This window comes from Pseudoliparis swirei, chromosome 7 (genome assembly GCF_029220125.1).
Source record: "Pseudoliparis swirei isolate HS2019 ecotype Mariana Trench chromosome 7, NWPU_hadal_v1, whole genome shotgun sequence".
Lineage (NCBI taxonomy): Eukaryota > Metazoa > Chordata > Actinopteri > Perciformes > Liparidae > Pseudoliparis > Pseudoliparis swirei.
Window position 1 is genome coordinate 13,380,137 of NC_079394.1, and position 12,875 is coordinate 13,393,011.

The 12,875-nt window shown below is 49.8% G+C and overlaps 1 protein-coding gene across 1 annotated transcript; it reads right to left on the minus strand.

Moving 5' to 3' along the window:
- Positions 1-762: 762 nt before the first annotated feature.
- On the minus strand, positions 763-12,750 carry LOC130196758 (rap guanine nucleotide exchange factor 1-like). The gene is made up of 23 exons (XM_056419081.1): positions 12,666-12,750; positions 12,383-12,525; positions 11,309-11,505; positions 11,079-11,235; positions 10,620-10,864; positions 10,383-10,485; positions 9,794-9,860; positions 9,279-9,401; positions 8,078-8,212; positions 7,670-7,884; positions 7,541-7,581; positions 7,299-7,389; positions 7,143-7,221; positions 6,599-6,686; positions 6,378-6,467; positions 6,090-6,278; positions 5,942-6,026; positions 2,501-2,595; positions 2,292-2,370; positions 2,081-2,182; positions 1,889-1,986; positions 1,133-1,264; positions 763-1,044 (listed from the first exon to the last, which is right to left on the minus strand). The coding sequence occupies exons 1-23, from the start codon at positions 12,691-12,693 to the stop codon at positions 909-911; spliced, it is 2,718 nt and encodes a 905-aa protein (XP_056275056.1). The 5' UTR covers positions 12,694-12,750; the 3' UTR covers positions 763-908.
- Positions 12,751-12,875: the final 125 nt, after the last annotated feature.

Here is a 12,875-nt window from a genome sequence, read left to right on the forward strand (position 1 = left end):
GGTGCTGTCTGCTCACTGAGCCGCTCGATGTGTCCCGTGTTTGATTGGTGCTGTCTGCTCACTGAGCAGCTCGATGTGTCCCGTGTTTGATTGGTGCTGTCTGCTCACTGAGCCGCTCGATGTGTCTAGTGTTTGATTGGTGCTGTCTGCCCACTGAGCCGCTCGATGTGTCCCGTGTTTGATTGGTGCTGTCTGCTCACTGAGCCGCTCGATGTGTCCCGTGTTTGATTGGTGCTGTCTGCCCACTGAGCCGGTCGATGTGTCCCATGTTTGATTGGTGCTGTCTGCTCACTCTGTTTTTTTCCTCTTCAAGACTTAGATGTAATGTTTAAATGTAAATTTAACTTATTAACATATTTAATTATTGTTTTTTATTTTTATAGTTATTTTATATTTTTATTCTCTCCATAAGGTCCTTTTTAACTCTTAAAACAAATAAAGTATATTATTATTATTATTATTACTATTATTATTACAAATAAGTCATAACCCAGCATGCTCTGGGTGACAGCCGGGTACACCTGCACAGGTGATCAGTCCATACAGTTCATCTGCTTCACTACCACAGCTGTCAACACCTAACCCGAGCGAACAACTGTCTAATCCCGGCTAACACCATACTAACTCCGGGCTAACCCAGCTCACAACTGGCTAACACCACACTAACACCTGGGTAGCTCCAGGCTCATTTCTGTTAGTTATTGCTGGAATAGTCCAGATGAGCACATGTTAGAACAGCCTATCGTTATGTGACACTTTAGGAACAATTTAATCCAGTTTAATCCAGTTCAGTCCCACTTTGATTAAGATTTGATTATCAGTCTCAATTTATGCATGTTAGCATTAAACTAGCACAGGTTAGCCTTGTTGCAATGCAGGTTAGCACAGGTTTAGTCGTTTTTTATCTGTCATCTCTGATTGGCTCTTGGGGTATTTCGTGGGCGGAGCCTGAGCGAGAGTTCCCACAATGCTTCCTCTGCCAGGTGGTCGCTGAAGTCATTAAAGAAGGATATGATGTCATCATTCGGCTGCAGAGTGTAAGGCCTGCAGACAGAGAGAGATGCAGGTGTTACTTCAGGTGATACTGTAACACAACTTATTATCGACAGGAACAAGACGACAGGTGACTGACACTTGTTGGTAGCTCCTCACGGTGGCCAGGATGTTGAACTGCTGCCAGCGTTTAGAGAAGTTGACCTTCGACCCCATCAAGGTGTCAGGATTCCCCAAGTGGACAAAGGTCAAGTCCTGAAGGATCAAGCCCCTGAACAGACACACAATGATGTGGGGTATGGTGATAATGTACAGGTAGGATAGAGATAGATAGATAGATAGATAGATATGGTAATAATGTACAGGTAGGGTATATATGAGGGGTATAAGGGGTAATAACCTACAGGTAGGGTATACATGAGGGGTATAAGGGGTAATAACCTACAGGTAGGGTATACATGAGGGGTATAAGGGGTAATAACCTACAGGTAGGGTATACATGAGGGGTATAAGGGGTAATAACCTACAGGTAGGGTATACATGAGGGGTATAAGGGGTAATAACCTACAGGTAGGGTATACATGAGGGCTATAAGGGTAATAACCTACAGGTAGGGTATACATGAGGGGTATAAGGGGTAATAACCTACAGGTAGGGTATACATGAGGGGTATAAGGGGTAATAACCTACAGGTAGGGTATACATGAGGGGTATAAGGGGTAATAACCTACAGGTAGGGTATACATGAGGGGTATAAGGGGTAATAACCTACAGGTAGGGTATACATGAGGGGTATAAGGGGTAATAACCTACAGGTAGGGTATACATGAGGGGTATAAGGGGTAATAACCTACAGGTAGGGTATATATGAGGGGTATAAGGGGTAATAACCTACAGGTAGGGTATACATGGCGGCTCCACCTCAGCCAGAGCTGCTCTATAAGCTCTGAAAGATGACGAGCTGTCAATCAACGAGCTGAACTCCTCCAGAGCCTAAAGACATGGAAACACCACTTAGTACTGGATGTGTGCATCATGGCTATTAGCTAATAATAATTATTAGAATTACTGTTAATATCACTCAGACCTCAGACGTGTTTCTCTGCCAGTCGAGGCGCTGCAGGGGGGCGGAGCCTAGCGCTGACAGGATGGACAGGTACGAGTTGAAGTTGTTCAGCCGCCGCAGGTGCTGCAAGAAACACAGTGTGTAGTTGTGTTAGTGTATCAGTGTGTGTGTGTTAATGTTTGTAATTACATCAGTGTGTGTAGTTGTATCAGTGTGTGTTTATGTGTGTTACCTTCATGGTCTTCAGGAACTTCAGCAACAGTTTCTCTCTGTCCTGAGATTTATCCTGAAGAATGATGACAGAACGAACCCTGAAACCACAAACACACCTATATATCCCACTAGAGAGCTTGTGTATCAGAGTGTAGTAGGTTGTGTGTATCTGAGTGTGTAGTAGGTTGTGTGTATCTGAGTGTGTAGTAGGTTGTGTGCATTGTGTACCAGAAGGACACGTTGTTGAAGTGCTGGGTGAACGCGGTCAGGTTTGGACTTCTCTCCTCATTCTGCTCTTTAGACCACAGCAACACCTCTGGAAGCTAAACAGGTGAGACAGCCAGGTTAGAGGCAGACAGGTGAGAGATAGACAGGTGAGAGACAGACAGGTGAGAGACAGACAGGTGAGACAGACAGGTGAGAGACAGACAGGTGAGATAGACAGGTGAGAGATAGACAGGTGAGAGGCAGACAGGTGAGATAGACAGGTGAGAGATAGACAGGTGAGAGACAGACAGGTGAGAGGCAGACAGGTGAGAGGCAGACAGGTGAGAGATAGACAGGTGAGAGACAGACAGGTGAGAGGCAGACAGGTGAGAGGCAGACAGGTGAGAGATAGACAGGTGAGAGGCAGACAGGTGAGAGGCAGAGAGGTGAGAGACAGACAGGTGAGAGACAGACAGGTGAGAGACAAACAGGTGAGAGGCAGGCAGGTGAGAGATAGACAGGTGAGAGACAAACAGACAGGTGAGAGGCAGGCAGGTAAGAGATAGACAGGTGAGAGGCAGGCAGGTGAAAGACAGACAGGTGAGAGGCAGACAGGTGAGAGACAGACAGGTGAGAGACAGACAGGTGAGAGGCAGACAGGTGAGAGGCAGACAGGTGAGAGGCAGACAGGTGAGAGACAGGCAGGTGAGAGACAGACAGGTGAGAGGCAGGCAGGTGAGAGACAGGCAGGTGAGAGGCAGACAGGTGAGAGACAGACAGGTGAGAGACAGACAGGTGAGAGACAGACAGGTGAGAGACAGACAGGTGAGAGACAGGCAGGTGAGAGACAGACAGGTGAGAGGCAGACAGGTGAGAGGCAGACAGGTGAGAGACAGACAGGTGAGAGACAGACAGGTGAGAGGCAGACAGGTGAGAGGCAGACAGGTGAGAGACAGACAGGTGAGAGACAGACAGGTGAGAGACAGACAGGTGAGAGACAGACAGGTGAGAGACAGACAGGTGAGAGGCAGACAGGTGAGATAGACAGGTGAGAGATAGACAGGTGAGAGATAGACAGGTGAGAGGCAGACAGGTGAGAGATAGACAGGTGAGAGACAGACAGGTGAGAGGCAGACAGGTGAGAGGCAGACAGGTGAGAGGCAGACAGGTGAGAGACAGACAGGTGAGAGGCAGACAGGTGAGAGGCAGACAGGTGAGAGATAGACAGGTGAGAGGCAGACAGGTGAGAGGCAGAGAGGTGAGAGACAGACAGGTGAGAGACAGACAGGTGAGAGACAGACAGGTGAGAGACAGACAGGTGAGAGACAGACAGGTGAGAGACAGACAGGTGAGAGACAGACAGGTGAGAGGCAGACAGGTGAGAGACAGACAGGTGAGAGGCAGACAGGTGAGAGACAGACAGGTGAGACAGACAGGTGAGAGACAGACAGGTGAGAGACAGACAGGTGAGAGGCAGACAGGTGAGAGACAGACAGGTGAGAGACAGACAGGTGAGAGGCAGACAGGTGAGAGACAGACAGGTGAGAGACAGACAGGTGAGAGACAGACAGGTGAGAGAGACAGGTGAGAGGCAGACAGGTGAGAGACAGACAGGTGAGAGACAGACAGGTGAGAGACAGACAGGTGAGAGACAGACAGGTGAGAGACAGACAGGTGAGAGGGAGACATGTGAGAGGCAGACAGGTGAGACAGACAGGTGAGAGACAGACAGGTGAGAGGCAGACAGGTGAGAGACAGACAGGTGAGAGACAGACAGGTGAGAGACAGACAGGTGAGAGACAGACAGGTGAGAGGCAGACAGGTGAGAGACAGACAGGTGAGAGACAGACAGGTGAGAGACAGACAGGTGAGACAGGTGAGAGACAGACAGGTGAGAGACAGACAGGTGAGAGACAGACAGGTGAGAGACAGACAGGTGAGAGACAGACAGGTGAGAGACAGACAGGTGAGAGACAGACAGGTGAGAGACAGACAGGTGAGAGAGACAGGTGAGAGACAGACAGGTGAGAGACAGACAGGTGAGAGACAGACAGGTGAGAGACAGACAGGTGAGAGACAGACAGGTGAGAGACAGACAGGTGAGAGAGAGACAGGTGAGAGACAGACAGGTGAGAGAGAGACAGGTGAGAGACAGACAGGTGAGAGGGAGGTGAGGGAGAGACAGGTGAGAGACAGACAGGTGAGAGACAGACAGGTGAGAGACAGACAGGTGAGAGAGACAGACAGGTGAGAGACAGACAGGTGAGAGACAGACAGGTGAGAGACAGACAGGTGAGAGACAGACAGGTGAGAGACAGACAGGTGAGAGACAGACAGGTGAGAGACAGACAGGTGAGAGACAGACAGGTGAGAGACAGACAGGTGAGAGACAGACAGGTGAGAGACAGACAGGTGAGAGACAGACAGGTGAGAGACAGACAGGTGAGAGACAGACAGGTGAGAGACAGACAGGTGAGAGACAGACAGGTGAGAGGCAGACAGGTGAGAGACAGACAGGTGAGAGGCAGACAGGTGAGAGACAGACAGGTGAGAGGCAGACAGGTGAGAGACAGACAGGTGAGAGACAGACAGGTGAGAGACAGACAGGTGAGAGACAGACAGGTGAGAGACAGACAGGTGAGAGACAGACAGGTGAGAGGCAGACAGGTGAGAGGCAGACAGGTGAGAGACAGACAGGTGAGAGGCAGACAGGTGAGAGGCAGACAGGTGAGAGACAGACAGGTGAGAGACAGACAGGTGAGAGGCAGACAGGTGAGAGACAGAGAGGTGAGAGACAGACAGGTGAGAGGCAGACAGGTGAGAGGCAGACAGGTGAGAGACAGAGAGGTGAGAGACAGAGAGGTGAGAGACAGACAGGTGAGAGGCAGACAGGTGAGAGACAGACAGATGAGAGACAGAGAGGTGAGAGGCAGACAGGTGAGAGGCAGACAGGTGAGAGGCAGACAGGTGAGAGGCAGACAGGTGAGAGGCAGACAGGTGAGAGACAGACAGGTGAGAGACAGACAGGTGAGAGACAGACAGGTGAGAGGCAGACAGGTGAGAGGCAGACAGGTGAGAGACAGACAGGTGAGAGGCAGACAGGTGAGAGGCAGACAGGTGAGAGACAGAGAGGTGAGAGGCAGACAGGTGAGAGACAGACAGGTGAGAGACAGACAGGTGAGAGGCAGACAGGTGAGAGACAGACAGGTGAGAGGCAGGCAGGTGAGAGACAGACAGGTGAGAGACAGGCAGGTGAGAGACAGATAGGTGAGAGATAGACAGGTGAGAGACAGACAGGTGAGAGATAGACAGGTGAGAGACAGACAGGTGAGAGACAGACAGGTGAGAGACAGACAGGTGAGAGACAGACAGGTGAGAGGCAGACAGGTGAGAGGCAGACAGGTGAGAGACAGACAGGTGAGAGACAGACAGGTGAGAGGCAGACAGACAGCAAAGGTGTACCTCGATCTTGCAGAAGAGCTCAGAATCCAGCAGAGTCAGCTGCTCAGCTAAGTCCTGGCTCCTGAAGTCCAGCAGGGTTCCTGGTCTGAGGACAGGACGGAGGTTGGTGTTCTGAACGAGGAGCTGTCAATCATCCAGGAGAGCTTACCTGGCAGCCACGCCCCTGGCTGCGAGGGGGAGGAGCGACTGAGGAGAGCTAATGAGCAGCCACTTCTGCTCCATCTTGGACAGGATGTTAGAGCGCAGGAGGCGGGCCAGACCCAGCTCTCCACCAATCAGGAGGCTGAACACCAGCTTCATCAGCAGCAACAGCAAATCAGAGTCCAGCTCTATGGCGCTGTACACACAAACACACACACACACACACACAGCCTTTAATTGGTTCAGATGTGTGACTGTGTGTGTGTGAGTCTGTTCCAGTGTGTGTGTGTCTCACCACAGCTCGTCCACCACTCTCACCAGCAGGTGGAAGGTGTTATTGGCAGCAGTGATGCATTCAGGCTCCCCTAGTTCACTCAGGTGTGTGTATGTTCGAAAGGTTAAGGATTCTCTGTTAGACCTCTGCCATGCCTCCTCTCCAGCTGTTAGACCTCTGTAACCCAGATCCTCTCTCTTCTTGAAGGAGCACATAAAGACAGAAAGGTGACTCAGGAAGGATATCTTCGCTGGAGTTTGATGATGACGTCTTCGGGGCTGATGAAGCTCCTGTAGGTGGAGAGGAAGGCCTCACGGTACACCACCTGTTCTACACAGAGGACAGAGGAAACATTTAGTCTGGACTGAGACAAGGACAGAGGAAACATTTAGTCTGGACCGAGACAAGGACAGAGGAAACATTTAGTCTGGACTGAGACAAGGAGAGAGGAAACCTTTAGTCTGGACTGAGACAAGGACAGAGGAAACCTTTAGTCTGGACTGAGACAAGGACAGAGGAAACCTTTAGTCTGGACTGAACGAGGACAGAGGAAACCTTTAGTCTGGACTGAACGAGGACAGAGGAAACATTTAGTCTGGACTGAGACAAGGACAGAGGAAACCTTTAGTCTGGACTGAGACAAGGACAGAGGAAACATTTAGTCTGGACTGAACGAGGACAGAGGAAACATTTAGTCTGGACTGAGACAAGGACAGAGGAAACATTTAGTCTGGACTGAACGAGTAAAAAAGCAAACATTTCGTCTCGACCCAGAGGACGACTCACCTGCTCCGCTGTCAGTGGCGGTGGCGTGGACCAATAGGATCTCAGGAGAGGCTGCTTGGACGTCCGGCCCGTCCTCGTCCTGAGAGAGACAAAGGGACAGTCAATAGTTAGGCTGAAGGAAGCTGAGAGGACAGAGGAGAGAGGACAGGACCCTACCGGAGGCTTCATGGTGATCCTCTGGAGGACCTCCTGCTGGTCTGTCAGGAGAACCTCCTCCTGCTGCTCCTCATACTGGACACTCTGAGACCTGCAGGACAGACGGAGTCACTAACTGTTTGTTAGTCCAGGTGAGTCTGAAAACGTCTATTTGTGTGTGTGTGTGTGTGTGTGTGTGTGTGTGTGTGTGTGTGTGTGTGTGTGTGTGTGTGTGTGTGTGTGTGTGTGTGTGTGTGTGTTACCTGTCTCTGGTCTGGTCCTCTTCATACGGTCCAACTGGATCCTGATGAGGATATAACAGAATCAGGCAGAAACCTGTTACAATATGTAAACAAGTCATATCTAATCTTAATCATGAGATGAAGACATACCTGTTGTCTCTTCTTCGGTGGTAGAACTGGAGGAGGAAGTAGTTTAGCTGAGGGGGCGGAGTCTAATGTCTGCCTGTCCAGGTGTGGAAGGTGGTAGGTGGTCTCCAGGTCTCGCTGCCTGCTAATGTGATGCTGACTGAAGTTCAAAGGTCGCTGGTAGAACATGGCCGATGATTCATCACTGTAGGACGAACAGAACTGAAGGTACTGATGGACTGGAGACATAGAGAGACAGACAGACAGACAGACAGTCAGTCTGGCCTTAGCTTTGATTTCTGTCCATCTATTTGTTCTTTATTTCATATCTGAGTCGAGTAGAGGTGTAGCCTAGCTTAGCACAAACACTGGAACGAGTGGTTAACTGTTAGCCTAGCTTAGCACAAACAGTGAACAGCTTGATTTCCTCACTGTGCCGTCTCTTCTCAGGGAGGGGCGGCGGCGTCCCGCTGGGGGACAGTGGAGATGACGATGACTCATCAGGTCCAATGATGTCTCCAAGGGGGGCGGAGTCAAACCCAAACGAGGCCTGACCCAGAGTAGTTTCTGTGATCCAGAACAACAGACAGACAGAGAGACAGACACAGTGAGTATAACCTGGACATGGAGACAGGCTGATACAAGAACGTTCTACCGAAAGCAACCAGACAGACAAACTAAATATGTATCATCAAAGCAATGACTAACTCCTCCCTCAACTCCGGCTCAGTCTCTGACAAACTTAAACTGGCTGCTGTCACCCCGATCCTCAAGAGACCTGGACCTGGACTTGACCCCCTGGACCTGGACTCGACCGTGGCACCATCTTCAATCTTCCCTTCCTGTCAAACATACTTGAGTGTTGTTAAAGTCCATCTCATCCCTAACGATCTGTTGGAGCCATTTCTCTCCGGTTCACAGCCCAATGACCTCCAGTGACCTCCAGTGACCTCCAATGACCTCCTACTTTCCTCAGACGCTCTCAACATTCTCATTCTGGATCTCACTGTCTTCCACACCATCAACCACCTCATCCTTCTCCCCAGGATCTGCTCTCTCCTGGCTCAAATCATATCGAACAAACAATAATTCATCAACAACTGCACCTCCTCTAATCTCAGATCTGCCCCAAATCCTGCTTGGGGTTACCTGACAAACGGCAAGACGTCCGACCGGCGGGCCACAAATGTGCGAGGACCCGTTTATTTAATCCTGCATAGCTCTTTTATAACAGCTCCGGTCACAATCACAGGTTTCCCCCCCAGCACTAAGGAATGAGCACACCTGTTGTAACGTTTGTGAAGAGACTTTATGAATGACTCTTCTCTGGTCCTGTCCCTCCATCTCCATCACAGCTGAGTCCAAGAAGGCCTCTTCCTGTTCCCTGAGCCAAGCCCCCACTCCCCTCCACAGCTGAGCCTAACCACACCCCCACAGCTGAGCCTAACCGCGCCCCCACTCACCTCCACAGCTGAGCCTATCCACACCCAGCCACCATAATGATGATGTAAAAAAGTTTGTAAAGTGTTTTTAAATACTATGAAAAGCACTATATACATACAATGTATTATTATTATAATTATTTCCTTAAATTCAACAAATACCATTCTGAACCAGACAGACATAAACACACCTGCAGTGCTGCAGTGTCTCTTCTCTGGCAGGGCGGGGGGGAGGGTGGCCGGGTGAGGAAGAGGAGGGAGTGTAGTAGAGGAGGACAGGTCAGTGTGGAGGAAGTCGTAGTCTGGGTCATCCTCTGAGAGACAAGAACACTCATTGCATCAAGTGATCTTCTCTTCATAAATAATATCAGTATCACCAAGTGGAACAGCAATGATTGGCTGAGCACCAGCACCAATTAGGTGATGAAGGTGCACCTGCTGGGAAATGTGCTTCTTTTCTGTGTCTCAGCCGTTACCAGTGAGTTCACTTCTCTCTGAGAGGGCTGGTCGCTGGTGGCTGGCCATAACTAGAAGTCTTTTAACACCAGCAACAGAATCCTCACTGACAGACAGGAAGAGACAGCCCACACTACTTCCCGTTTCTGTCAACTGACAGGAAATGATGTCACTCACACCCTGCTGCTAACTGTGTGTGTGTATCTGCGTGTTACCACAGTGTGTGTGTGTGTGTGTGTGTGTGTGTTACCACAGTGAGTGTTCTCAGCAGCAGAGTCGGCAGATGAAGAAGAGCAGCGCTTCAAACACTCGTCCTCCTGCAACACAAATATTACACATACTTTATTTTCTGCTTTATGAAAACATGTTTCCTGATAATTTACAAGTATACAAAGTATATCGAACTGTCTACACATTAAAGTACTGATATATGACTCCAATGGTTATATAGAAGTCAATGCTTCATGTGTTAAAGCTGCATTCTCTCTACTGACCACCAGGGGGCGACTCCTCTGGTTGTATAGAAGTATATATAATGACTTCTTCTCTCTTGATGTATGCCCCCAGTAAACATTGAGACATGAACAGAGTCTCAATCTCTAGTTTCAAGTCTTCTTCTATACAGCATGATGTCATTATTTAGTACATTATGGTCATGTTACACAGACCATAAAGCAGGGGACGCTTTAGAGGCGGGACTACGAGGTGATCGACAGGTCTCTGTGTTTTTAGATCCACCCTCTAGTGACAGCCAAGAAGCCTAAGTAACCAACGTTATGAAATCAGTGTTGTAATTATGGAATTACATTACATTACATATCATGTAAACTATGATGTACCTGTCTGTCCACTTCCGGCTCTCGTCTCCTTGGTGCTACTATGGCAACCCTGCAGGGGGCGGGACCTAAAGATTGACGCCTTTTCGGCGGCAGGGCTGGAGGACTAAAAGACAGAAAGACAGACAGAGAGAGAGAGCATTCCTGATACAGTAGAACATTCCAGAGAGAGGAGAACATTCCATATCCAGGTTACATGCATGTTTTATTTTGTGTTTGCTGATGCTCGTTTGAACTCACCTTAGTCCCTGTGTGGACACCTGTGGGAGGGGCACCTGGGGGAGGGGCTCTGTGGGAGGCATTGGGGGCTTAGGAGGAGCCAAAGCTGTGTCCTCCTCTACAGGAGCTCTTGAACTCCAGCAGGTAGCCGTCCTCTCTGATGTCAGCTGGTTGTCAAACCCAAATGTCTGTCCCAGGGTGATCGGTGATTGGACAAGAGATAAGGAGGCGGAGTCACCTCTCTCTGCAGCCAATCGGACCAGTTCCTGACAAAAAAACAAGTGTTTACATCACAACAACAACACATGCTAGGACAGAGAGGACAGCAAGGAGAACAACAAGAGGACAACATTATAGGACAGACTAAGACACACGACAAGTTACATAGAATAGATGAAGGATGTGAAGGAAGTGTAGGACAAGTAGAACAAGTAGGATAAACAGAACACCTAGGACCAGTAGTCTCTAAATTGTCCTCACCTTGACCCCGTCCAGCACGGCCCGGATCACCACGGTAACGCTTGCTACAGAGTCCTTGTCGCCGTGGGCGACGCCTTGCAGCATCACCTGATCGGCCCAGCGAATAAGCTGACCCACAGACAGGTAGAGACGGGTGAGACAGGAACAGATGGTCTTACTGCAGAGGAGACAGACAGGTCTGGTTAGGAGACGACGGGTCACTCCATCGAGGGTCCACAGGTGTCACCTACCTGCGGTGCAGGTGCGGCTCCAGCTGTACCAGAGTCTGTACCGCCTCCAGGACCCCGCTGGACGCCCCCCCCAGCAGACCGCCCACCACCGACGGGTCCAGGACCATTTTGCCCACTCCCAGTCTGTCCACCAGGGCCTTGAAGTACTGCAGAGAGCTGACGACGGCCCGCTGCCGGTCCACCAGCAGGCACACCGGCTGACACACACACACACACACTCACGTTGCAGTGTGTATGTACCTTGTGTTACAGTGTGTTGTAGTGTGTGTGTGTGTACTGTGTGTTGCAGTGTTTGTACCTTGTGTTGCAGTGTGTATTGCAGTGTATGTTGTAGTGTGTGTAGATTGTGTTGCAGTGTGTGTGTACCTTGTGTTGCTGTGTGTTACATTGTGTGTACCTTGTATTGCAGTGTGTGTACCTTGTGTTGCAGTGTGTGTACCTTGTGTTGCAGTGTGTGTGTACCTTGTGTTGCAGTGTGTCTGTACCTTGTGTTGCAGTGTGTCTGTACCTTGTGTTGCAGTGTGTGTACCTTGTGTTGCAGTGTGTGTACCTTGTGTTGCAGTGTGTGTACCTTGTGTTGCAGTGTGTGTACCTTGTGTTGCAGTGTGTCTGTACCTTGTGTTGCAGTGTGTCTGTACCTTGTGTTGCAGTGTGTGTACCTTGTGTTGCAGTGTCTGTACCTTGTGTTGCAGTGTGTGTGCCTTGTGTTGCAGTGTGTGTGCCTTGTGTTGCAGTGTGTCTGTACCTTGTGTTGCAGTGTGTCTGTACCTTGTGTTGCAGTGTGTGTACCTTGTGTTGCAGTGTGTCTGTACCTTGTGTTGCAGTGTGTGTACCTTGTGTTGCAGTGTGTCTGTACCTTGTGTTGCAGTGTGTCTGTACCTTGTGTTGCAGTGTGTATGTACCTTGTGTTGCAGTGTGTGTGCCTTGTGTTGCAGTGTGTGTGCCTTGTGTTGCAGTGTGTGTACCTTGTGTTGCAGTGTGTCTGTACCTTGTGTTGCAGTGTGTATGTACCTTGTGTTGCAGTGTGTGTGCCTTGTGTTGCAGTGTGTGTACCTTGTGTTGCAGTGTCTGTACCTTGTGTTGCAGTGTGTGTTGCATATTCAGGTCACATGGTTTGGGTTTCTGTGACAGGGTTTGTTTGATTCGCTCAGAGCTTCTGATCCTCTGTGGGTGGAGCTTATCCTTCAGCCTCATGGTGAGAGACACAAACTGTGAGGCTGGAAAGGAGGAGGAAGAGGAGGATCATCATCATCATCGTCAATAACTACAACAATAAAAGCCTCTGTTTCAAACTAACTAAAGTCTAAAGGAAAGTGGAGCCAACAGTTAGCATGAGAGAGAAGGAGGAGGAGCTTACCCGTCTTACCCTCCGGCCGGGAGGACATTACTGCAGGTGGACAGACAGGCAGGCAGACAACCAGACAACCAGCCAGACGGCTGCTAACGGCCGATCAGCACAACTGTTTCTCTCTGTCTCTCCTTCTCCTCTTCCTTCCTTCTTCTCTTCTTCCTCTTTCTGTGACTGTCTGTATATCTTTACCGTGAGGAAGAGGAGACTCATCATGCA

Bases quoted from the DNA above. Each gene is read 5' to 3' on its own strand.
- LOC130196758 (XM_056419081.1), bottom strand. From the start codon at position 12,693: ATGTCCTCCCGGCCGGAGGGTAAGACGG. The intron at 10,865-11,078 runs GTGAGGACAATT...TTTTTTTGTCAG, and splicing joins CCGTGCTGGACGGGGTCAAG to GAACTGGTCCGATTGGCTGC. The intron at 9,861-10,382 runs GTACATCATAGT...TTTGTGTTGCAG, and splicing joins AGCCGGAAGTGGACAGACAG to GAGGACGAGTGTTTGAAGCG.